The following is a 27,490-nucleotide window of genomic DNA, read 5'->3' as shown; positions in this document are numbered from 1 at the left end:
CCAGACACCCCGGCGCGCCCCGATTGGACGCGCCAAAGCGTGCCGCAGCAGGAGGCCGACCAATGGGCTGGGGGGGGAGTGCTAGCCACTCCCCCCTCACGGGAAGCCCACGCGCAGCCCACAACCCCTCCTCCCTTCAAGACGGGAAGAGGCTTTCTTAAAGTGATTTTGAACTAAATGTTTTGCCTAAGGCTGTGCTTTTTATTTTCAGCATACATTCTGACTCCTTCTCTGCCTTTATATTACAATATAATCTGTTTGCTTTGTGTAAAATTTCATTCAAATGCTCCTTTTCAGGAAACTGTGAAGCTTCAATCAAAAGCTATTTCCACCCTTTTCTACCTACTATAGATAGATGCTCACTTGTTTATATCTTTATTTTTGAAATGCATTCATGGTAGCTAAGCCTTCCACAGCTCTTCCCTATTTTAAAAATTAAATTAATCTTAGCATAATATTTCATTGTCCTTCTTAAGGCTTATCCCGATTTTGAATATGTATTTTTCTCCTATATTTGTTTTGGGAAGAGACTGTTACTATCGAACTACATGTTACATACATACAGTATGTGGGAATTTAACCTCCAATGCCTTCTTTAAAAGGAGAATTACTTCAAAGGGGAATCAAGAAAGAAGTATGTTAGAAGGCCATACTATTCACACACACCCTTCTGGTTGGCTGGACACTATTAAATGCAATAGAGATCAATGGCAAGACTTTTCCGTCTGTAGGATTTACAATGTATCTTTTCAAAACCACTTCACCTATAACATTGCATTATCATTGAGTATTCACAGTTTTCTATTGTATTGAGCATGTTTTTAGGAACTCTTTACCAAGCTGTATCAAAATAGGTGTACTGTATATAGGTCTATCAGCTCCATCTGGTTTGCAGGCTGAGACCCTACCTGCCCGTGGACTGTCTCGCCAGAGTGGTGCATGCTCTAGTTATCTCTCGCTTGGACTACTGCAATGCACTCTACGTGGGGCTACCTTTGAAGGTGACCCGGAAACTACAACTAATCCAGAATGCTGCAGCTAGACTGGTGATTGGGAGCGGCTGCCGAAACAACATAACACCGGTCTTGAAAGACCTACATTGGCTCCCAGTATGTTTCCGAGCACAATTCAAAGTGTTGGTGCTGACCTTTGAAGCCCTAAATGGCCTCGGTCCAGTATACCCGAAGGAGCATCTCCACCCCCATTATTCTGCCCAGACACTGAGGTCCAGTGTAGAGGGCCTTCTGGCGGTTCCCTCGTTGCGAGAAGCCATGTTACAGGGAACCAGGCAGAGGGCCTTCTTGGTAGTGGCACCCACCCTGTGGAACGCCCTCCCGCCAGATGTCAAAGAGAAAAACAACCATCTGACTTTCAGAAGACATCTGAAGGCAGCCCTGTTTAGGGAAGCTTTTAATGTTTAATAGATTATTGTATTTTAATATTCGGTTGGAAGCTGCCCAGAGTGGCTGGGGAAACCCAGCCAGATGAGTGGGGTATAAATAAATCATCATCATCATCACCATCATCATCATCATCATCATCATCATCATTTGCCCAATGTATAACTGTACGTACATGGATGTTCTCTTTTCCTCTCTGTAAGAGGGAAAAATCAATTCTGTGCACATACACCTGACATTGAAGCATTAGGTTCTAATAAAAAAATCTGTTTAACTTGACAGTGTATGGAGATTTCTCCTGTTCAGGTGGCAACTATAGATAATAGCTTGGCTAAAAGGCCTCTTGCTGTAATAATCTGGATACTGCTATTAAGAACAGGTTAAGTAAGAAGAGGATGATTGAAAGGCTGCCTTCTATTTGAAGGGTTTTTTTCAGAATGTGTATACCTATTTGCATATACAAATTAGGTAAGTTAATTATTAATATAAGGTTTTAATTGGATAATCAATATACCCATCAAACCTAATAAAGGTCAGAATTAGATGTTTAAAATTCATTTAGAAAAGTCACACTTTGTAATTAGGTTACTTATTATAACAGACTAATTAGCTTAATATTCTTATTTGTGCATGAAAATTGGAGCATCACATTTTCATTTAGATGAAGCATTAAGATGAATTATATATTCTAATGAACTACAGTTTTTTGGAGTTATATCAAATAAAGTTTCACATCTAAAATGAGTGAGATGAAATTTAATGACAGATTGCAAAGAGGAGTTTCCAGTCTTTGCTGCCACAGTGTGTTATTCTATGCCTCTGTGATTAAAAATTCACCTGTTATTCTTGAAGCAATGTTGTTGCTAACGATTCACTGTGAACTGTATAAGTTAGTGACATACAGGTAACACACATCTTAAGAAGAACTAACTTTCTGGGTATGGGGTGCATATGCAAAAAGCATATACTCAAAACCACCGCATGACCAATCTTATCTTCCAGAAGTGGCACATCAGATGGGGCTTGAGCCCCTCTAAGTGAGACAGAGAGTTTGTAAGCTCTCCATCTTGCTTACTGTGCTCTGGGAGGCCCTTGTGAGATCTACAAGGCCGACTGAGTGCCTGCACGATCTTGTGAGAGCATCCCAAAGCACAATAATCAAATGTGAAAGTTTCAAAGGTGGGTCGGTGCCAAGTAAAGCTTGTACAAAATGAGCTTTTAAGCTGTTTGCCTTCCATGCATTTAATTTATGCAATTTCAACCAGCCACATAAAGTTGAAATGCAGGTAAATGCGTGTAAGTTGCAAGTTACCTGTACTTTAATCTTTTTGTAAAACCTATTCTTTTTCAAAAAAACACTATTTTTTATAAAACCTTTTTGTAAAACCTATTTTATGAAATAAAAATAATAAAAAGATGATAATAATACTTCATTTGATTATATTGCTTTCCTGTCAGCTCCTCTAATCAAATTTCCAAACACCTTTTATGATAAGTTATCATTATTATTACTATTCTTATTTATATAGCTTGGTTAGTATGCCAGCACTATTGGTGCCTGCTTTTAATATTAAAGTAGAAGCTTAATTTGCTTAAATGGGCTCTTCAAAACCAAATAATCTTTCCCCACAAAGCAGTGAATAAAATTAAAATGCTAACACTACGCCTATCCATGCTAAGAAAAGGAAGCAAAATTTGAGAAACACTTCTAATAAGTGCTACGCCGCAAATCTCTTCAATGAAATCCTAAGATTTCTGTTTTGTTTCTTACTGGTGCAGAGAGAGAGAGAGAGAGAGGGAGAGAGAGAGAGAGAAAGGAATAGTGAAACTAATAATGAAGTGTAGTAGTTAAGTAGTCGAGACCCTGATTTATTAATTATTTAGTAGACAATTTGCTGCTCTTCATCAGGGAAGCTTACAAAAACAAAAACAAAAACCAGTGTCCAGTTTAACCATCACATACATATAAACTCTTTCAAACCATAACTATCAATGTAACTATGCCTCCTGTATTATCTACCGTAGTTCTTAATGCAGCCTCTTTTTCTGTTTTCTTATTGGTACTGTAGAAAAAGAGCAAGTGATGGTGAATTGAGTGGAACTAAATTGAGTGAATTGAGTGGAACTTGTTTCTAAAATGCTGGAAGTGAGTTTTTGAAATAATACAGAATCCCTGTTAGACCAGGACAAGTCTTAGATAAGTTAGACAAGTTACATTTTCTCAGCCTGGCTGTATTATACATATATCTTGAATCCCTTTATACACCATGAGGACATACCACACTTCCAGGACCTGCTTACCCCCCACCACTCTACCTCCTTGGCCAGATTGGAAAATAGTGATTTAGGAAGGGGTGGCCACATAGTTAGAATTCCTGTCCTGCTTTGGGGCTTCTCATAGGCATCTGGTTGATCCAGCCCGATCCAGCAGGCTCTTCATATGTTATTAAGGAACAAGACACTTCTGAGATCAGAAACTTGCTTTTAGTGATTGAATTCCCATTCCACACCAAGGCAAGCCACTGCTTAGCATAGAAGTGCTAGCTGCTGAAGAGATTGTTGCAGTTTTGCACCCTCCCTGGGTCTTTTAGGTCAGCATGGTAGCTAAATCAATATTTGGCTCAGATTGTCAACCAAACCACAACATATAGCCAAGATTGGCTGCCTTTAGAAGCCTGAAGGGGAATCAATACATATGTGCAGCTGTGGTAAGCAGTACAGCGGTACCCCGCAAGACGAACGCCTCACGCAACGAAAAAAATTGCAAAACGAAAGCGTTTTTGCGATTTTTTTTTTACGACTCGCAAAACGAAGCCGTCTATGGCTGTGCTTCGCAAAGAAGCCTCGCGAGGGGAAGGGAAGCCGCCGCCGCTTTCCTTTGGGACTCCGCTGATGATGTCCACGGCTGCCGCTTCTGCCTCCTGCGGCAGCGTGGCTCTCATGGCGGCCTCTGCGGCTCCGGTCTTGCCCTCCTCAGTGGCTTCTGCGGCTCCGGCAGGAGCCGCAGCAGGGCCCACCAGGCGGCCCTTGGAGGGAACAGCGGCAGCACCTGACTGCAAAGAAGCCTCGCGAGGGGAAGGGAAGCCGCTGCCGCTTTCCTTTGGGACTCCGCAGCACCTGAAGGAGCGGAGGCTGCGGCGGGAGGAGACCCCGCGGCTCCGACCTTGCTTTCTCCCATCTCTGTAAATGGCTTCCGGACTCCTTCCAGACCCCTGGCCCTCCTCCTGCTCCCCCCCCAAGCCTTGAAGACTTCTGGCCGTGGCGGGTGAGTCGGCGCCTCTCTTTTTTGCATTTCTTCCCCTCCCCCCATAGGAACACATTAATTAAATTTCAATGCATTCCTATGAGAAACCACACTTCACAAGACGAAATTATCGCAACACAAAACAACTTGTAGAACGAATTAATTTCGTCTTGCGAGGTAACACTGTACTCTGACTTATGTTGATGAGCAAACAAGACCACCATCATGAGCTCACAATCCATTCAAAAGGGTGGGGATTGCAGGTTCTACCCTTATCCCCCTGCTTTCTTCATTTTAGCATCCTATTTTTTAGGGGGAAATGGTTATCATTAAACAATTAGATGTCAAATATCCCTTTTGATCTTTTGAAAAGGACCCAGAGACCCAGTAGAAAATCTCAATTTGCTTTCTGGCTACCCCTGGTCTAGACCATAAAATTCCACTTGATTCTCACTTTGTGTTGGCTCAGAAACTAAACCTTTTGGGAGAGGGGGATATGGTTGACTGAATCCCCCATCTGTTCAAAGGGAGGTCTGATTATTTTCAGTGACAGGACTAGAACACTTGTTTAGAAATCTTGTAAGTAGCAAAAGCATAAATCAGATGGTCCATAGGGAAATAACGCACTTGTAACAGTTATAAAAATCTGTCAATGCCTCTTCCTCCCCCTTTTAATAAAGTGTAGGATCAACTCAAAATAATGAAATTCCCTTGGTAGCATTTTGATGAACAATGACCTCATAATACAAATAAACCCTTGCATAATGCACAATTGTGGTCAGTGACCTAGAGCACTTATGCAATGAATAATTAAAAAAAGAGTAAGGCATCAGAAATGCAGTAAAATACAGTATCACATCTGACAACTGTCACTGGTTTCAATCAAATACTTTTAGGTGCTTATATGGCTTAGTCTGGCTGAATGCTGTTGTGAGACTAGAAGCTTTTAATAATTTTATCTGCCTGTGGCATTATTTGTGTACACCCAATAACTATTATGTTTCTAAAGATTCATGACTGGCTGTGCACATGGCTTAAAAATATAATGGAGTTTCGAATATTTCTCCTCCTATTGTCAAAGGGAAAAAAACAGTTTTGGTTAAGCTAGTATTAACTAAATATTTTTTCCTTCCATAAACCTGATCATAGGAGGTTTGTTTTGGTTCTGTGTTAAATAACTAACAATAATTCCAAATGGCATATATTTGGGAAACATCTCAAATTATGATTAAATGTGCAATAATTAGTATATGGCCCTCATAAATTACAAAGTGGTATACACATCTATATTACATCTATTACCTTTTTCTTGCTAATTTTTTGTTACTATTTCATTAAACACAGAATGCCCCAGTTTGCACGCAATGTTAAGCCAAATTATGGTTTTTCGAGGATGTGTAGGCTTCTAGATCATGGGTTGGCAAACTAAGGCCCGGGGACTGGATTGGCCTAATCACCTTCTAAATCCGGCGCAGACGGTCCAGGAATCAGCGTGTTTTTACGAGTAGAATGTGTCCTTTTATTTAAAATACATCTCTGGGTTATTTGTGGGGCCTGCTTGGTGTTTTTACATGAGTAGAATGTGTCCTTTTATTTAAAAAGCATCTCTGGGTTATTTGTGGGGCATATGAATTCGTTCCCAAGCCCCCCCCCCATAGTCCGCCCCCCCACAAGATCTGAGGGACAATGGACCGGTCCCCTGCTGAAAAAGTTTGCTGACCCCTGTCCTAGATTATGGCCACTTTGCTCCTCTTCCAGTCTTCCTGCTGCTGTGCTGTTGTGAGCTGAGCCCTGGTTATTGTGTAAACATGGCTTGTGGTTTGTTCTGCTCCAGTTGAGCTATAACTGGTTGTTGTTGTTGTTTTTTTTTATAAAAAAAATGGGTTTACATCTTGCAGCTATCTGGAGAAGATAAGCCATGAGTTTAGATTCTGACAACTTGCTAAGCCAACCCATGCCAGCAGGACTGGAGGAGGAGCAAAGTGGCTATGATTTCTCCAGGTGCCTACACAATTGTGCTAAGCTATGCGGCGGTTCGAATCCCTGCAATGGGGTGAGCTCCCGTTGCTCGTTCCCAGCTCCTGCCCACCTAGCAGTTCGAAAGCACATCAGAGTGCAAGTAAATACATAGGGACCGCTCAGGCGGGAAGGTAAACAGCGTTTCCGTGCACTGCTCTGGTTTGCCAGAAGCAGCTTAGTCATGCTGGCCACATGACCCGGAAGCTGTCTGCGGACAAATGCTGGCTCCCTCGGCCTATAGAGCGAGATGAGCGCCACAACCCCAGAGTCGGACACGACTGGACCTGATGGTCAGGGGCCCCTTTACCTTTACCTATGGTTTGGTTTAGCATCCTGTACAAAGTGAGACAGTGTGTCTTCTGCTCTCAGTGTTTCTAACCAGGGCATCTATGCTGAGAAATGAAATACCGTAATTATTGAAGTAGGATTTGGAAATGTGTGTGTCACCCTTGGTCTTATTCAGCCCTCTGAAGGCTGAAGCTTGGATTCTAAGTTGCCTGACAAAGTTTTCTCCCTTCTTTTCCCTATCAATAATTTCCTTTGAATAGCAGTAACAGGAATAAGAGAGCAAGAATCACACAGTGTGTGAATACTAGGAAAAAGGAAATGGAGCTATATGAGGATGTTCCCTTTTATCTCCTTGCAAGAACAAAAGAAAGGGGTTGATGGAAGTGGGTGGGAAGAATCAACAGGTATTACATTGTGAATATCAGTGACAAGGATACTAAAACATGTCAACAACTAGGCATTGTGCTGATATTATATTAAAAGAGATCCAGTCCCTAGGCTTTCAGTCTAAAAGACAACAGCATGAGAAAAGGACACAAAGAAAGGGGAAATGGTGAAGGATAGGCAGAGATTAATGGAATAATGCTGTTTAAAAGCCCACTGCCGCGTATTATAGAGATGAATGAAGAAGGTAGAATAAGATGGCACGAGGAGAAAAGAGATGTTTTCTGAAGGGAGGAAAAAGGGTCCTCAGAATTAGTAAAGTTTTGTTTATGCATGGTAAAATCCTTGAATCATACTACGGTACTTACTGGGATGCAGGTGGCACTGTGGTCTAAACCACTGAGCCTCTTGGGGTTGCCATTCAGAAGATCGGCTGTTTGAATCAGTGCAGTGGAGTTAGTTCTTGTTGCTCTGTCCCAGCTCACACCAATCTAGCAGTTTGAAACCATGCCAGTGCAAGTAGATAAATAGGTACTGCTGCGGTGGGAAGGTAAATGGTGTTGTCATGTGTTCTAGTTTCGGTCACAGTGTTCCGTTGTGCCAGAAGTGGTTTAGTCAAGCTGACCACATAACCTGGAAACCTGTTTGTGGACGCCGGCTCCCTTGGCCTGAAAACAAGATGGGCGCCACAACCCCATTGTTGACCTTGACTGGGTGTAAATGTCCAGGGGTCCTTTACCCTTTTTTTAAAACCTAAATGGTAAAAATGTTCAGGAATTGTGTCACAGGAATAAAGAAACATGGGCTTCTACTACTACTATGGGAAGTACAGCAAATATGTCTCTGCAAGTGGCATATATACATTATGGAAAATAATATTTTAAAAGCGATCATATTGTTCTGATGTATTCCATGAAGAGTGCTTTTGCACATACTCCACAAGTTGTTTCTTATCTTGCAGATGAGCTCAGTGAAAATGTTACGGCCTCGCCTTGATGACATCCTTTTCAAACTTACATTTGAAGAGCACATAAACAATATCAAGCCTGGCATCATGGCAGTAACAATCGCCTGTGAGGAACTGAAGAAGAGTGAAAATTTTAGCAGACTGTTGGAACTTGTGCTACTGATAGGAAACTACATGAATTCAGGCTCAAGAAATGCTCAGTCACTCGGCTTTAATATTAGCTTTCTTTGCAAGGTAAGCCTAAGCTACACAAAAAATACATAACTTGGTGGTAGTGATGAATAACTTTAAATTTTGCTATAATGTTGCCTCTGGTTCCTTAATATTTACCTATACAGTCTCATTTCTTGGCAGATGTTAACTTGGAAATAATACTTTAAGAGCAGTTAACAAGTTGTTACCTGGCACTTGCCCCTCTTGCACAGGTGACCTTCTTATGCAAGTAGTGAGATGGAAGATCTGTTTGTTAACATTGCTTACTCTTATAGATCAATAAATGTTCCTGCTAGGCTAATATGTGAACGTTCAACCCAAGGAAAGAATCCTGAATTTCACTGAAAAGTATCTGGTAGAGTAGATTTGGGATGGAAACACCATATTCCTGTGTGGCATCAATGAAGTTAATAATAAAATACTGTATTTTTCTGTGTATAAGACTATATTTTTTCCTAAATTTTTGAAGTTTAAAATAAGAGATTGTCTTATACACGGATAGTGTATAATATATTTTCTTAATTTTAAGTCCAAAAAATAGGGGGTGTCTTATACACGGGGGAGTGTTATAGGGGGCGTGTTATACACAGAAAAATACAGTAATATGTCTAACTAGTGTCATTCAGCCCGTTCAGTAAACGGGCACTAGAGGAGTGGCGGGGCCACGGCCTTCCCTCCCTTTAGCAGTGGGCGCTCCGCTGAGCCCAGTTGGGCAGCGGGCGCCCGGGAGAAGCTTGTTTCGGCGATGGCGGAAGGGGGGGGCCGGCTGGCCCTCCCTCGACTGCAGCTTCCTCAAGGGCGATCCGCTGAGCCCAGCTGGGCAGTGGGCGCCCAGGAGAAGGCTGCGATTCGGCCTGTTTTGCTGCCGCCGCCACAGAAAGAGGCTGAATCACGGCCTTCTCCTGGGCGCCCGCTGCCCAGCTGGGCTCAGCGGAGCGCCCCGACGAAGCAGCGGCCGTGGGAGGGGTCAGCCGCCCCCCCACGTGCCGCCGCCACAGAAAGAGGCCGAATTGCGGCCTTCTTCTGGGCGCCCGCTGCCCAGCCGTGCTCAGCGGAGCGCCCCAACGAAGCGGCGGCTGTGGGAGGGGCCAGCTGCCGCCCCCACGCGCCACCGCCACAGAAAGAGGCCGAATCCCGGCCTTTTCCTGGGCGCCCGCTACCCAGCTGGGCTCAGCGGAGCGCCCCGACGAAGCAGCGGCCGTGGGAGGGGTCAGCCGCCCCCCCACGTGCCGCCGCCACAGAAAGAGGCCGAATTGCGGCCTTCTTCTGGGCGCCCGCTGCCCAGCCGTGCTCAGCGGAGCGCCCCAACGAAGCGGCGGCTGTGGGAGGGGCCAGCTGCCGCCCCCACGCGCCACCGCCACAGAAAGAGGCCGAATCCCGGCCTTTTCCTGGGCGCCCGCTGCCCAGCTGGGCTCAGCGGAGCGCCCCGACAAAGCGGCGTAAACGGTAGGCAGAGGTGGGGGGGAGAGAGCGCATGTGTGTGTGCGTCCTGTCTCTCTGTCCAATCCCTGTGTCCCTGGGGCACATGCGCAGTAACCCAGGGACACACGGGACAACTGGACGCAGAGACACTTGCACTTTATTATATAGGATACTGATTGGAAAGTTGTAGACGTTTTTCTTAAATCTGATTAAAATATGTTTTGAAATATCCCGTTGAAATATATTTTATAAAGAAGTCTGCTCAACTGTGGATTCAAGTGGGGTGTTTGGATACAATATTTCTTAGAAGCCCCACACAAAGTCTTGTTTATTTACATTGTGGAATAGATAGAAAACACTATGTAATCACTTCACATATTTTGGATTTTTTCCTTTAAATTATTATTTTAAACCACAGTAAAAATTATTTGGGTGAATGTAAAAGATTACAACATCATTTGGAAATGCATGTTATGAAAATGGTTACTGTTTAAATCTTTTTGTATACTGAGACATATAGATGAATCAAGCATGGATTAACCTGGTTTTAAGGTCTCCCTCCCCCATCCCCATGTGCACTGCTAAATTTGAAGCATGGGGAATTAGTTGCAACTATCCTGGTCCCAAATTTTACATTGTGTGTGTGTGTGTGTGTGTGTGTGTGTGTGTGTGTGTGTGTTAAAAATTATGTATGTAAAAATAGATATTGTCAACAAGATTGTATATATCTGTTACAGGGCATATAAGCCTACCCAATAGTTAATAAGCTTGTCTGTTTTGACCAGCAGCTATTTAATTTCGAAATCATATGACTGACCTATAAAATTGTGAAGTAAATAGAGGAATCTATCCTTAGTTCAGTTTTATTGTCCTGTAGGATACAGGCTTAGGGTGTTCAATCTGGCCTGCTCTATATGCACAAAAATGGACATTTGTTGGCCTGTTTAAATTTTTTCTGTTCTGATATTCTGTTGGCACAATTTAAAATCTAAACTGAGTAAACATATCTAATGGGAGAAAGTTAATCCCCACAGATAAGTAACCCTTTTATGATCAGATTTAATTTTTAATATACCAAACTGAAAACTTACACAATTCTTCATATATTCAAAGTCCACTTTGGCTGCTTCAGCAAAAATTGCTTCACAGATCTTGTAGTCAAAAATAACATTACAGGGGAAATTGAATAACTTAACATCAAACAGTTACAACTGGCCTTCTCAGTTCTGTAGGTCTAAAAAATAGTTTTGCAAAATGCTAGTCTGACATAAGCAGTAAAACAAACACACACACACACACACACACACACACACACACATTTCAGTATAGGATCATGGATTTATGAATGCGTTATTTCAGAGTTGGTGGACCAAGAGTTCTAAGTAATCCATTAGAAGTGCTAGGTGGGAATCCAAGTAATGAACAATTACATCTCTACAGTAGCTGTCTCAAATTGCTACACCATATAGCAAGATAGAGTTTTAGCAATAAAAGGTTTGACATCGGTTCTAACAAACCCGTAGTATGATAGCTTAGTATGAATAAGTAAATGAAATGTTAAGTGTCTCAAAATGGGTGTGCCATAGAGTATTATCATTAAAACAAAATCTTAAGTACATAATTGAAAGAACATGGCTGTAGGATACAACAATCCTATCTTTCGGAGAACACCACCACTGGGATAACATCCTGCTTGGGATACTTATATAAGAGTCATGCTGTCTATATAAAATAGCACTGGGGTTTTTTGATTACCAAGCAGGATTGGAGAGAAAATTAGAGCAAAATTTCACATGCTAATTTATATGTGTATATGCAAATCTAGAAATAATTACTTTAATTTTAAAAGTAATGCAAAACATCTTACCATAATGGGGAAGACCGACCAAGTAATGTGTGCATCTCTTAGTCTCATGCCCTTGCTCCCTCTTCTTAACATCTTACCACAATGGGAATGAAAGAGAAATTCATTCTCTTCAAACTGGATTTGCACTGGAGAGATTTGCACTTTCAAATACAGTGGAGCCTTGGGTTATGTTGCCTCCGGCTTATGTCACCCTTGACTTGCGACCGGCGCAAACCCGGAAGTACCGGAACGGGTTACTTCCGGGTATGTGCAGAAGCGCTAAATCATTCCACGCGTGTGCGCAGACGCAACAGTTTGGGTTGCCTCATTTTCGTGTTGTGGTGGGGCCTCCAGAATGGATCCCCACTGTAACCCAAGGTTCCACTGTAGTGGAGTGTTATCTGTAAAGAAGGACATCTGGCCATCCCAATTTAAAGATGAGAAAAGTTTGTTCAGGTGCAAGGAGTCCTTCAAATAGTTGGTTGCAAACTATTTAGGATTAAATGTCACCAGTAGCATTTTTAGATTGGGCCTGGAAATGAAAATGCATTTTGCAATGAGGCCAATTAAAAAGTAACAGTTCATAATCATTAAGATTTTATTTTTTTTAAGCAACTGAGTCAAAATGTCAAATGAAACTATAATTGTACCACTAATATACAGTTGTAAGAATCCTCTGTAGGGTATAAATCAACTATAGGTTGCTGATGTGCCTATGAATACTTAACAGAAAAAGCAAATAACTGGAATGAAGATGTTGTTCCAGACACAGTAGGCTTGATGGTAGGCAGAGAGTTGCTGTTTATTATTGCTTGCTAGCTCATTACAGTGGTGATCTGCAGCAGTGCTTAAGTGAAAGTCTATTTGCCATTGTTATAGAAACTCATGTCTTCAAATTATTCTAATTATGATCCAAGCTCAGGCTGATGTTTTTAAAACGGCCTTCAGTGCAGTTTGTTTAAAAATAAATAATCTATTACTGTTTAATTCATTGAATAAAAGTTCTCTTTCAACATTTTTCTTCTCTCCTTGCTCCTGTGCCCCACTTGTTTCCCATGTATTCCATGTTACAGAACCAACAGATAGCACTTTAGGAAGAGGTTTGCAGTGAACCAACAGATAGCACTTTAGGAAGAGGTTTGCAGTGAAAACCCAAGTTTCAGATTAATGGATGCTATATGAACACTTTGCCAAATACATTGCTTTGAAATCAGCCACCACAATGCTAGTTGTTTCTGCAAATTTGTCCTTAGACTGTTCTAGTTATGGAGCAGTGGGGAAGGGCATTGTTTAGTGGCAGATGTAGAAATACATCCAGGAAAACATGTATTAAACCTGCCTAGTGCTAGCTACGAAACTAATGTCTTTATGTTGATTGCAAATCCTTAAAAATGCATTATCTTTCCGGATGTTATATTGCAGCATGTGGTGTTATTGAAGAAAGCGGTGATTTGTAAACAACCCTTGGCAGCGAGTACAGAACTTAATTTTGCTTAAATAAAGGAGACTGCCATTAGAATTCATGTACTGTATCGAGGCTGGCAAGCAGGAGCAGTAGTTTTGATATATGCACTGAAGCGTTCATGATTGTTGATTCACTGAACAGTTAATATTTATACAAATATGATACAGAAAGAAGCAATATTTGAGTGAAAGCAAAACTGCATTAGCAGTCAGGGGCTTCCTACATCTTGTTGGTAGTTTTGAAGTGACTAGGTGCTATTTTTCACTTTGAGACATGTATTAGTGTGTGCACTCACACAGCTTGGGGGCAGACTATCAAGTTTACATATGGTTGCAAAACATCTAAAATATCTGTCTAATAATGGAACCTATAGTTTAGTACAGTAACCACCTTCATTCGGTTAGGAGAATCAGAAGTGTGTCATGAGCTCATATGGTCTATTCTTCCATTTTGTGTGCAAAATCCTGCCTTTCGCTAATCAGATCTAACCATAGTGTAGCATCTGACTGATGCTAATGGTAATCATGGTTCTCTATCTAGAGCATTGAAATATATATATATATATATATATATATATATATATATATATATATATATATATAATGTTGAACACTGTAGTTTGAAGCTAACTGCAGTTAGTGTTAAGATCAGTTTAGACTGTGATTAGGAGGTCAGGAATGTTATTTTTTTTCTTCAGGACCTAAATTATGTTCAGTGCAAATATCAGTGAAATTCAAACATTCTATTGTGTAAACTACTTCTCTCTGTGTGTGTCTTTCTATGTTTGCTTGCTATTTTTCCAGCCTGTGTAACCTAACCTAAGGATAAAACTCTTGTAAGACCACATTATGTGTTTAGTGTTACCTTGAAAATGGTGTGATTTAGAGCTGGAAGAAGATGCAGGACTGTGGGTAAAATGATGAAAATGTATCTTTAAAAAGAACAGGAAAATGTATTACTAAGAAATAATGCATTTCCCTCCTTTTTTCTTTATTTCTTTTTCCAGATTAGAGATACTAAATCCTCTGATCAAAAAACAACACTATTACATTTTCTGTCTGAAATTTGTGAAGAGAATTATCGGGACATCTTAAAATTCCCAGATGAACTTGAACATGTGGAGAGCGCAAGCAAAGGTATATGGCGAGATAAGGCACTAAGAGTAATTTGTATCTACTTAGGTGTGGAAAGTGCTTGGAACATTTCATTTTAGATTGTAGGATTATGTAACCTGTAAACATTAATAATCCTCACAGATACATGTTTTCCCTTCTAGATGTTTATTGACCTAAGGAGGGGGGGGATGTTTTTCTATGAACCACTAACAGTAATAATACAGCATAGCATCTTGTAACATTGGTATCATTATAATGTTTAGCTTGCTAACTACCTTGTTTTATTATCCATATGTGCAATTATAATGCTCACAATGATGCCTTTCCTTATCTGTTGTAAAACAAATCAGTATTAATTGCAGCAACATAATTTTGTAAAACATCTTTTCCACAACACACACTGTTTATTGTAATAACAATAACAATAACAACAACAACAATAATAATAATACACTGATACAATATTGAAGAACAGTGTTGTTTACACACACACACACACACACACACACACACACACACACACTAAAATATACCAAAATACTACAAGCATACTATATAGTAAAGTTTAAAAAGTAATAAAACATATACATATACATATATCTGTGTGTGTGTGTGTGTGTGTGTGTGTGTGTGTGTAGGCAAATGCACTGAATATGCAAATACATTTAAAAGCATTGAGAAAAATGTTTAAATTAAAGAATTCAATTAAATCATTGCAAATTACCATATTAGCCTCAATAAAATTTATCCACGGCTTTTGGACTGCTGCTGCAAAACTTGTAACTCTTTCTGTCATGAATTTGTCAGAATCAGACAACAAATATGTAATTTTTGTTTGATCGGCACCATCAAATACCATACTTTAAAATTCAGAATATACTCTGCCTTTGGTTCAGAATACAAGGAGCGATATAGTAAATAATGATAAAGATCTTCTACTGCTTGGGCATATTTACTTATTTATTTATGGAAGTTTTCAAATATCTGCACATATGCACAGCATTTTTGAAAATAGCTCTGCAAATATTTAGATAAAAAGCAGAGTAAAGATGTTGATACCCAGTTGCTATTTTCATAAGTATTTGGACCGTATGTATCAATGAATAGTTGTTGGCATCCGTCTGTCTCGGGAGACATTGCAGTGTGCCTTCGGGGGCGAAATCAAACTGCTGGAGAATCACAGCAGGTGTTGTGGCAGCAGAGATTGATAACTCGTAACTACTGCCTCCCATGTCCAAAGGATAGGAGAGCAATATGTTTGGCACCAGCTTGGCTGAAGGAGTTGCTGGAAGGAGACATAGAAGGTGCCATCCAACCATATTTGGGACTCTACTCTGCATTTGTGTAGGGTTTACCCCTTGGCTTTTTCTTCTCCTGAAGATATCCCGCAAGACCGCAGAGGTTTAGGGTCAGACGGATGCCAACAACTTTTCTTCTCCTGAAGATATCCCGCAAGTTCACAGAGGTTTAGGGTCAGAGTTTTTCTTCTCCTTGATGGACTATATGGGGTGTTAGGGGAGGGGTGGTACCTCTGGGGTAGTTTGTCCAGCTTTGGTCCCCATCCTGCACTCAGCTCTTGCCACTTGTGGCAGTGGCCACTCCCCTGGAAATGGCTTTGACTCGCCAGCTAAAGCAAGTGAGAGTAGTTGATGGGTCTCAAACCCTCAGTGACTTAGGGACTTCACTCTGCACATGAATTGAGCAGATGATACCAATAGTGAGTCCAACAGTCTAGGACAGGGGGTCCCCAAACTAAGGCCCGGGGGCCAGAGGCGGCCCAATCGCCTTCTAAATCCGGCCCGCAGACGGTCCGGGAATCAGCATGATTTTACATGAGTAGAATGTGTTCTTTTATTTAAAATGCATCTCTGGGTTATTTGTGGGGCATAGGAATTCGTTCATTCCCCCCCCCAATATAGTCCGGCCCCCCACAAGGTCTGAGGCCCTCTGCTGAAAAGTTTGCTGACCCCTGGTCTAGGAGGTGGTTTCTACATGGAAAGTGAAGGGTTTGTCAACCTGTGAAGGTAATGTATAGTAGCCCCCATCTAATCTAATTGTTTGGTAATTATGGTAGCACACAATGTCTGAGGAGCAGGGTCATGCCACTGCACCTGCCCCATAGTGTTTTATTATTACATTATTGCATGCCTGGGCCCTCATCATCTTTGATATCTGAAGAAGAGACCCTAAATGTGAGCTGCTGCTTGTGTCTGAGAACTCCATTGTGATTAGGACAAGTGCATGATTGAGTGGTTAGCAAGGAGAGAGCTTAACAACAGACGCAGGTTTGAACAATATTCTAAGTCAAATCTTGGTTTGTTCAGAATGATTGGGTGGGGGTGGGGGTGGGGGAGAGAGAGGCTAAGTAGCTGCAAGCTCCTCTCAGAGGCAAAGCAGGGTCCCAGTATGCAGATCAGTGCTCCTGGTTAATTTCCCTTCACTAACAGTTGTTTAGTTCCAGATCATGGTGATTTGTATAAGAGCAAATTCACTCCTGACTGCATATTCCAGAATCAAGAATGTTACTTTTACCAAGTTTCAGACAAAAATTATGTCAGTGATAATTCACAAAGTGTGTGTTTGCGCGCGTGCATGCATGAGAGAGAGAGAGAGAGAGAATTCAAAAGCAAGTAAAGAGCTAGGTGCTTAAATAAATACTAAATATGCTTTCGATAGATCCCAGCTAACTGATTAGTCTACATAGTAGTCGTAGAGTTTCTTTTTATTTTTAAAATAAACTTATAAAAAAATCTCTTTTACAAAGCCTTACTGGTTACTAGACATGTTTGATAAATCCTTTATTGGTTTTCTCCTGTGGCTAACACTTTAAGTTGCAGCTTTGAGGATTTTTTTGCAGTTTGATTTAAAACCTCTAGTGTGTGAGAGGTCAGCTCAAGGGATTGAACTAAAAGAGTTGGTGAAGTTTAATTAAAACCATTGCATCAGTAGGAGGGGGAAAGATTTATTAATGGATCTGAAGTTCCTATTAATCCTAATTTTTTGTATAATTCTGAAGTCGGCTTTGCTTCAGTTAAATTTGTTCTGTTCTATAAGATAAAAGCTAGTTAAGTTTTCTGTAAACAGTGTTAACTGATAAGCAGCATAAATTATTCCATACTTTGACTAAACTCAGGGCTTTAAAGTCCTCTATGCACTAATAGGTAAGAGGCATTCATACAATTCTTTCCACAGCCATCGCTGTACTGCACATGAAGGAAACACCTGGAGGAAAGCCTCTGAATGTGATCTCATTCATTTTATGCAAAATTAATTATGTATATGGGAAAATACTTTTTAACTTCATAGAATCATAGAATTCTAGAGTTGGAAGGGACCCTGAGGACCATCTAGTCCAGGCATAGGCAACCTTGGCTCTCCAGATGTTTTGGAACTACAACTCCCATGATCCCTAGCTAACGGGGCCAGTGGTCAGGGATCTTGGGAGTTGTAGTTCCAAAGCATCTGGAGAGCCAAGGTTGCCCATGCCTGATCTAGTCCAACCCCCTCCAATGCTTGAATATGCAGTTGTCCCATACGGGGATTGAACCTGCAACCTTGATATTATCTGCATTACACTCTAACCAACTGATCTATTATGGATTTAAAATATTTTTTTAGAAGGGTATAAAAATTGTATGGGAAATTTGAATAAAAGGACAACAAAGTTTCAGATAGCACTGAAGATAACCCATCCTGTATGAGCAGCATGGAAGTCATGTTTTAATATGAAAAGGTCAGGAGGTTGAGAGAATAGATAAACAGACCAGAATCATCATTAATCTGTTCTTAAGTCATAGCAAAATATTGCATCTTATTAAAGAAAGGTGTTAGTTGTATGCCTATAAGCTTATTCAAATGAAAAATAGACACATAATTATTTCAGTTTCAAATGACTGAAGTATCACAAGTTTTGGATACCTCAGTAGTGAATTTGACTGACAGAAATTAGTCCGAATGGGGTTTCTGACAAACAAGACTGAGCTATCAGTGTTTGCAAAGGAACTCAGATTTGCAGAAATACAAATGAAAACAGCTGACTGAGAAATAAGTATGCTCAGTGGTCACTAGGAGCAATGAAATGATGTGTGTCATTTGGAAAAGATAAATTTGGAAACTGAAAGAAGTTGGGATATAGAATCGACCTCTTTGCATTGCTAGCAGCCATAATAATCTAGAGCATGGCATAGCTAACTGGAACCTTAACTGGGAGCAATTCTGTTAGAGAATGAGAATGTACCACTAATTTTTTGTTTTACTGCTTGTGGTAGCATTGTTGACAGTTAAGATGTCATCTCCCAGTAATTAGTTTTATTCTGCTTGTGTTGTTAATCCTGTTTTAGTTTGTTACTGCCCTTTTGTTTGTAATTTTTGGGACTTGGTGGCTTTGAGTTACTATCCCTTCAGAGTTTATCCCTCCTCAAACACGAGTATGAAGGATAGTCGGATTATGCAGTAGTTTCACCTTACTCCATAGTGGGGTATATTTGATGTGACTTAACTGGATATCTATAGCCCATGAAAATACTAACTGTTCCTATGGGAGAGGACAATGAATTTATAGTTGACATCCACATATATTTCTTTCTTAGAATGGCTTTTGAGACAGCACATTTTAACTAACAGTTGTTTTTTAGAACTTTGTAAATTGATAACAATGCATTTATGTGCATACGATACATCCTGATGCATGCTCTCATATATTTACATTATTCATATGGTATTCACCAGCTAAGGAATCCTTAGATATTATTTTTTGTTTGCTGAGAATATCTATCTAATTGGTTTTAAGTGCTTTTAGTTTCTTTTTATTTCTCTGTATTTTATTTCTTACAAACCTTTATTGTGGAGCACCTTGAGATATTATGAAGCAGTGTGCAAATGCTGTAAAATAAACTAATAATTTGTTGTGAAAGTAGTTTTCCTGGTTCTAGTTCCAGGCCAGCAGGTTGGGTTGATGGCTCCACCCCCTTGATCAAAGTCAGGGAGCAAAGTTTAGGGAGGTACAGCTCCCACCATGCAGTTCTGCTGCAGCCTTTGTCACGTGCAGACAGTCACTATTAGCTCCTGTTGATTTCTTCAGGTTCCTCCCTTCTTTTGCACTAAGACCTTTAATAGCATGAATAGCTTAGTCATTCTTTTTTCACTTTATTTTCTTCTGCTTCATTTTGCCTTTATTCCTATTTTATTTTGAGCACCCTACTTCTCCTGCTCTCAACTTTTTTTAAAGGCTTTATCACTGCCCCTCCACCCCAACTCAGCAAAGATACAGGGTAAGTTCAGTTAAAGTTAGTTTTAGTTTCTTGGGAGGTAGGTTGTTTCCTTTTTCCATGATTCTTGGTTTTCTTGAGCTTGGCAAGTTGGGAAATCCTGAAAGTTGCCTTTGACCAAGTGGGTAGAGCCATCAACCCATCCTGCTGACCTTTTTATGGGAGTGAAAAACTACATTTCAGGTGAGTACAACTGTACTTTCACAACCCCTGTCCCCGGTTGTGGCTATGTATATCCAACCAAGGATAACCTTTTGTGCATCTGATGAAGTGGACTCTCTTCAATGCAAACTGATACAATAATAAATTTATTTTTCTTTAAATGCAGCAAGAGCTTGCTTTTCTTGCAACAGAATAACATGCCTACCCCTCTGGAAGGGAATAATAATAATTATATGCTTTTTGTCTTGTTAATAAAAGTGAATAGTAGTCCACCATACTGTGTTGTGGAGCTAAGTGGTGGTGATGGCCATTGCTTCAGTTTTTTTTTGTTTTTGTTTTTTTTAAAAAAGTTTTATATGTTATTTTATAAATGGGTAAAAAGAATGGTGACAAGGTTTGGCTTTTTATAATTTGATTATATACCAGGGTGTGAAATATTTGATAATTGTATGCCCCCCCTTATCTTTTCTACCACTGAGCCAGAGGTTTGAATTATAAAACACTTAGGATGGTTTCTTTTCGAAGGCTTAAAACTGTTGCAAACCAATTAACTGTCGCAGTTGTTGAGTCATCTTGTATTGAAATGCAGTGGAGAGAAAAGGTGGGGAGAGGTAATTAATATCTTTCAATGAGAAATATACAGTAAAGGAACAGTAATCAATGGTGCATTGTCATGTAAATGACACTTAATGACATTGATAGAGGAAACATGAGTGGACATTTCAGAGTTCCTTGGTATAGAAATGTCAGCAAGAGACTTCAAGGACAGCTTATTTGTTCAATTCAAACTTTTAATATATTTGTGTATTGGAAGCCTTCAAAGGATGTTCTGTTCAGGATAATTTAATGATAATTTAATTTAATTTTGTTGCTATGAATCCTCCTGCAAACTCTGCCCCCTCCCCTGCAATGCAAAATCAATCTTCTACACAGCAATAATACCAGTAGCTTCGGTTTTTGTGATGGCTCTTGAACAATGAGTAGTGGTGAGAGATAAGGTATCTTAAAAATAAGAAGAGTGGAATTGGGATGACCACAGCATTTTGGCCAACTTGTGAATATGACCAATATAATAATTTAAACTGAGTTTGGAAAGACGTTTCTCGCCCCCTTTTTTTCCCTAATGTGTTGCTATTTGAATATCTTGGCAGCAAAGAGTTTGATTTCTTCACCCACCTCTACTGCAAAAAGAAGTGTGCATGCACACGAAAGCTCATACCAAAATAAAAACTTAGTTGGTCTTTAAGGTGCTACTGAAGGAATTTTTTAAAATTATAGTGGATATTGCATCTCTTAGTATTTCCTCTTTTCTACAGCTTTCTGAATGTTAGATCTCTCCACTCTACCTCTTTGTGGCCATGTGGTTGGCTGCTCTCCAGTTCAGCTTTGTTTTGTTTTCTAAGGCTATCTATTCAGTCCTGCCTATTAGCTTTAGCTACCTGCCCACCTCAACCAACATTTGGTTTAATCCTCTTAAAACATCCAGTGGTTCCAGCTGTCTTAAGAATCTATTTGCATGTGCTTAGAGAATTTTGTAGTCGGATGGCACTCCCTTACTGTTTAATCTGGGACTATGCATGGTCATAGCCAGGCTGCGAGGGCAGCCAAAATTGTTGAGCTTTTCTGGGAAATCATGCGTAGATATATCCCCCAAAAGAGAACATTTTTGTGGATCTAGGGAAGGCATCACCCCCACCCTTAGCTACATGCATGAGACAATGACAGCATCCAAAAAAAACTTGACTTCCAAGGTGACAACTCCCTTTATCTACAGAAAAGGAATGAGGGTGAGGAACACACAGAGGAGGGCTGGCTGTATTATATCTTTTTAGACTGAATGATCTGCAGGGGTGGGGAATTATGCAGAAAAGAAAAATGCTTAGGCGGTCCAGAATCAAAACATGAAAGCAATGAACAAATTTCTGAAAAATCCCTTGTAGAATAAAGTAGGTGCCTGAAGGATAGGTTCTAGACCAGAACAAGATGAATAGGAAAAGTTATTTTGTGAAACTCTGTAGCTGGACTACAGTAGATATTTCATTGGTCAAGGAGGGTTTGATTAGTGAAAGGAATAAAGTATCATCATCTCTGGTCTACAAGCTGTCAGCCATTAGCTGCATCTAAATTCCAATTTGAGGCTACCACCATTCTGAGGCTAGGCAGGTCCTAGTGTGTTTACTGCCTGGATGAACCACATGTACATTGTCTGGTGTTTCATGATGGAAGAAAAATCACATGTAAATGTAATCAATTTTCACAAGTGTTATAGATGAAAACACAATTCAATAATTTGTATATTGTTTAGTTAGAACATTTTAACCCTGTTCTCCAGCTAAAAAGGCTCCCAAAGCACCTTACATACAGTTAAGCTTAAAATCTGAAATGCACGAAACAAAAGGAAAAAGTAATATGGAGAAGCAAACTTGGTCACCAGTTCTTAAATGTTAAGTAGTATTTTTAAAGTAATTAGATGACTAGAAATGACTCAGGTTTGGGAGGAGACTAGTGGAACTGGCACTTCAGTAGAGCAGATGAAATAGCCCTGTTACAAACTTGAATATAACAGTGTGTTGGCAATTATATAGAGCTACTTAAATTTGACTAAATAGTGATTACACAAAAACATACAAACTCTGTATGGTAGAAATGAATTTTAGAAAATACCAAAGCCTATGGGACTTTTTTTGGTTAATCAGAAGTTGCCTTGAGGAAGGCTAATTCATAACATTTGATAAAACTACCGGTACATTGATTAAACTGTTCAGATCCAGATAACATTTGCCAGTTTGCCAGTTTCTTTTTTTTAAAAAAATAGACAAATTTTCTTAATGTCCCCCTACAATGAATATGTGAGTAAGCCTGACTTTGTTTCGTTCCCTCAGTTTTGTGTTGCAAAATTGATTACAGAGCTTGCTGTTAGAATGGGATTCCATTTAACTTATGCTCATTTTTTCTAGTTCACTGCATGATTTGGCTTGTTGTACAAACAGAAGACCACAGAGCAATATAGATTTCACATAAATGCTTGCTGTGTTTCATTTTAATTTCCTGGCAACATGGCAGCTCCAATATAAATCATATCATGAGAGCAGAAAAACATTTCTCATTAAATTATAGCAACTATGCCTTTAACTTCAAATTTAACACAACTGAAATTTGAGTGGTGCAGATGTGATACTGCAGATTTGGCATAGAGCATGTGCACATGTGGCCTTGCCAGTTGCTGAGCCACAGAGCCATGTACCCCTCCCCCCGTCTTTCTCTTCTAAAGCACAAATCCTACCCACCTTGCCTTGCTTGCTTTGTTTCTGTATTTTCGTTTCCAAAGACCAATGGGAAAAGGGGAACAGATAAGCAGTTTTTCAAATCAGCATTTGGAAACTCAAGCTATGGTTTGGGTTCTAAACTATGGTTAGAGCAGATCATGACTTGATACAGTGCCCAAAATTAGCCAAAGAACAATGTATTAAATGTAGCATTTGAAAAATCATTTGGTAGTTGGGGAGCTGGGAGTGCTTCTGCAATATTTCAAAATCTGGCTACTGCCTTATTTGTATTCAATTAGCTTAATCTTGCTTGGATCTGGATAGCACTTCTTAGGACTGCAGGTCTATTTGTATCTTACCGTGTTGCCTGAACTCCATGAACATACCTGGTTTCCCTCTTAATTTTTCTGTAAGCCTTTTACATGCTAAAACCAGCTTTCACAATTCATTTTCTGTTCTTGTTGCTTGACACTATTTGATAATATTGAGACTTCAAGTCAACTTGAGAGCCATTTCAGAGCAAGTAAAAAGAGGGAATTCATGGGTACCTTACTCCTTGTAAGAACAGTGGGATACAAATTACATCCAATTCTTACATTGTATTAATACACACACACACACACATATAAACTTCGGTCCGGTGTAAGTAACATACTATACATTAGGCTCACTTTGAAGATTGGAGAGTATAATTGGTGCAGAACGTAACAGCCGAATTGCTTACTCAAACTGCCGAATTGCTTACTCAAACTTTTAAAGCCTTTATAATTTAGGATTGGAGTAACTGACCATCTCACTTGACACAAGTGGCTACCAGAGGGAGTACTTCATTGATGGTGTTAGAAATTTATCCCCATCTATCTTACTTTTTTGGGGGGGCTCTGGGCACAAACCTCATTTTCTAAAGTTTTTTAGATGTATCTTTATTCCTGCTGCCTGTCTTATGCTGCATTGATTTTGGTTTTTAATTTACATTTTAACTGTTTATTCTTTCTTTTAGAGTTACCTGAAATTATAACTGAAGTCGCAATAAAAATATGATAAATAAATGTGTACCCATTGTAACTTTAAGTTTTAGAATTTTTCAGGGCTATGTGAATATAAGGCTTTCGGGGTACAATCCACAATCATGAAATCCAATGTGTTTGCTTTTACTTGAATGCAAAGTAGATTGCACTCATCACATCAGTGATGCATTAATGTACTCATTGAATTTAAATTATAAAATACAGATTTATACTTTAGAAACAGGAAAAGTGCATAAATAAGAAATGATAGATGGCAACAACAAAAAAGAGTCATTTTTATATAGGAAATCCTTTTTCTGTGCATTTACAACATATTTTCTTTCTAACAAAAATGAGATTTCTGAAAGTAGCCCAAGGTAAATCTACAACTGTCCATTCCACTCCACAGGATTGCACTGCATTATTTGATAAGTGTGAATCCAGTTTGTTTGAAGATTTTACAAGAAGTCACTTTATTTGTCAGATGATCTGGTTACTACTTATTATCTCAAACCTTACTAACACCCCTGCCCTGCCAACACCCCTGCCCTGCAACATCAAACATAGGAGCAGTAGAACAGAGTGACTTCCATTGCCTTTGACAGTTGGTTTTACTAGTTGGAGCTAATGGAAGCCCACAACATCTGGGCTATACCTGCAATAGAAGCTCCATTAATTTAAAGATAGTCATATTTAATTTTAAAATGTTCAGATCAAACAAGTTTGGATTTTTTTCTAAGACATTCCGTGTTTCATTTCATGTGAGAGCTATCAACTGAAACCCTAGGTCTGCATTGATATTTATCAAAAATATTTAAATTATCCTGATGTATGGTTTTGAATGACTGTGACTCTCTCCTCACAAACACGAAAATGTTTCAGTTTTCATACGCAATGAAACTAGACTGTTAATTTGATGGGGGACTGACAATTAGGTGACATTGTTTGCAGCATTGTCCAAAGTAGTTGCTAATTAACATCTTGGGATTAAAATGCTACAGCTTTTGAATTTAGTGGTGTGTATTGTACTTTCAACCAATGTAAATGAATTGGATGCAACAGCTTGTGATAACCATTAGGGCATCCAGTAGCTTAAGGCATGCTCTGGAAAGTTCATTTTAAGTGTTTGACAGGAATGAGAAGATTATTTCCAGATGAACTGAAAATCATATTTGACTGGAAGTCAGGTACTCTTAAAGATAGGTAATTTGTGGTAGGGTGTGCGACATTAATGCAATGTAAACTATGTGGCACAGTTCTTGGTGTTCATTTGTGCATCATTCTGCAATGTATGGAACACTCAATGATGTCATTCAAATGATATCCAGGAAAGTCACACCAGTGAGGTTCTAGTAGGAGTCCTACATGTAGTTTGGATCTGATTAGTAGAAAACCTTTTTATCACTTTAGAACTGGATGGGAGAAAACCTCAACCTTGTTCTATCTTTATATTTTCTGAGCAATGCATTGCCAATTTACAGGATCAGTTCAAGTGGATAGAGCTTTATCAGATCAAAACTTGCCATGAAAAGAAAGCAGCTAATCCTTGATAACAGTTTCACGTAATCAGCCAACCAGTGGTTGTTTTTACCAAATGAAAACTACACCATGAATTTATCAAGAATAGTTGAATATTTTAGGTCGAATCAAAGAGATGAAGAAGATGTAAAATGCAGGAATTTGCAGATGTAGTTGTTTATGTCTAGTGTGGTAACTAATAACAATTAGAATGTCTATGTGGATGTTTCAGCAGCTAACATACATTATTTTGATAATCCTTGTAGTAACCTGGAATGTTAGTCAGTATTATTGTCTCCAGGTTGCAGATACTTAGGTATGGTACAGAGAAAAAGAATGTGAGTACAGAGGCGAACTTTGGTAATATGGTGTCCTGAGTGAGGACAGAATTTGGTGCCTCCCTAATATTTCTTATTTTCACAAGAATTCCTTTTTTATTTATTATTATTTTGCACCCCCTTGGCTCAGCGCCCTGTGTAGGGGAACTGCCTTCAGTGCCTTAAATCAGGTGCTGGTGAGTACAAAGTGGAGGTGATATTTCAACTGCAAACTTCCAGCAGCAGTTGTTCAACATACAGCACACACCCCTAAGATTGGTTATTCTTATGTTTTATTAGTGATTAGATATTATTGGGGAAGGGCCATAGCTCAGTGGAGGATCCTAGATTCAGGAATGTTTGGGAAGGACCCCTGCCTGAAACCACAGAAGCTCAGCTCTCAGGGAATCTTTTAAGACACCATTTAACTTCAGATAACAAACATTTACATAATCTAAATGGAAGGCAAATCTGTCCTATACTATTTTATCATCCTGTTAAGAAGGGCCAAACATGTGCAGACTGACATTTGACCTAGACAGATTATTCATTTCATAGCCTCTACTACCATTAAGACTCTGACCAAACTGGGTGTACTCTAGCCTCAGGATGACTGCTATATAGGTGGATGTGAATTTTAAGAGCAATTTCTTTCCTCTGCCAGTTCAGTATAGCACGACATGCAGTGCAGTTTAATTTATTTTTTCTATTAAATTTATATCCCACCTTTTCATGCAACAGAGATATCCGTTGCCCCCTAGTCCAAGTGGTGGTATTGTAGGAAGAGCCACAACCTGTGCAGTGCCTCTTGACTTGCCTGCTGCACTCCTACCTGTGCCATAGCCTTTTGGGATGGACCAGTGCCAGCCATAGCTGCCAAGTTATCCCTTTTTTTAAGGGATTTTCCCTTATGCTGATAGGCTTTCTCGTGAGAAAAGGGAAAACTTGGCAGCTATGGTGCCAGCACTAGAAACCTCTTACATGCTGAGTAAAAGTAACTTGGGAGACAAAAAAAATTCAGATTGGGAGTGGGGGGAAAGGAAATCTTCCTCTTTTGAGAGGAAAGGGCCAGATTATGTGTTGAAAAAACATTAGAAATTCAGAGAGAAGGTTAATATTTGTTACTATTTATTAATAACAGTAAATCAGACTGTGAAAAAAGGAAAGTGCTAAGAAGCACAAGAGGAAGTAAAAGGACTAGGGAGAAGGGTTGAAAGAAATGTGGATTTTGGGTGGTGACAAATGGTATAAGCTGAGCGTTGAATGATATAATGAGACAAGAAATTACAGGATCCAGTTCAAATAGTCGGAGGAGGAAAATATAAAATAAGAAGCTCTAGATCACCAAATACTGCCTAAAATAGAGAGGCTGCATCACAATGCCTCCTGAGCCAGCAATGGCAAATAATGTAACAAATTAACTTGGCCTCCATCTGCCACAATTTTATGCATGGCTCTGCCTCTGTACCACCATTTTCCACTTGGTGGGCCTCAGTAATTTTCAGCTATCTCAAGTGGGCTCAGGTGGTAGAAACTTTGAGAACCCCTGCCTTAGAGTACAGTATATGTGCTGGAAAGTCAATATTCTAA

General features: G+C 39.7%; 1 protein-coding gene across 7 annotated transcripts in view; it reads left to right on the top strand.

Moving 5' to 3' along the window:
* Positions 1-27,490, top strand: part of DIAPH2 (diaphanous related formin 2) — a 352,029-nt gene that overhangs the window by 152,243 nt on the left and 172,296 nt on the right. For all 7 annotated transcript variants that reach the window (XM_060270211.1, XM_060270210.1, XM_060270208.1 and 4 more), the window contains 2 exons: positions 8,297-8,536; positions 14,255-14,384. In XM_060270211.1, coding sequence (XP_060126194.1) covers positions 8,297-8,536; positions 14,255-14,384 — 370 coding nt within the window. The remainder of the gene's footprint in view (positions 1-8,296; positions 8,537-14,254; positions 14,385-27,490) is intronic.

The sequence above is a fragment of the Zootoca vivipara genome, chromosome Z (assembly GCF_963506605.1).
Source record: "Zootoca vivipara chromosome Z, rZooViv1.1, whole genome shotgun sequence".
Lineage (NCBI taxonomy): Eukaryota > Metazoa > Chordata > Lepidosauria > Squamata > Lacertidae > Zootoca > Zootoca vivipara.
Note: the sequence above shows the minus strand (reverse complement) of the source record. Positions and strands in the feature narration are given on the sequence as shown.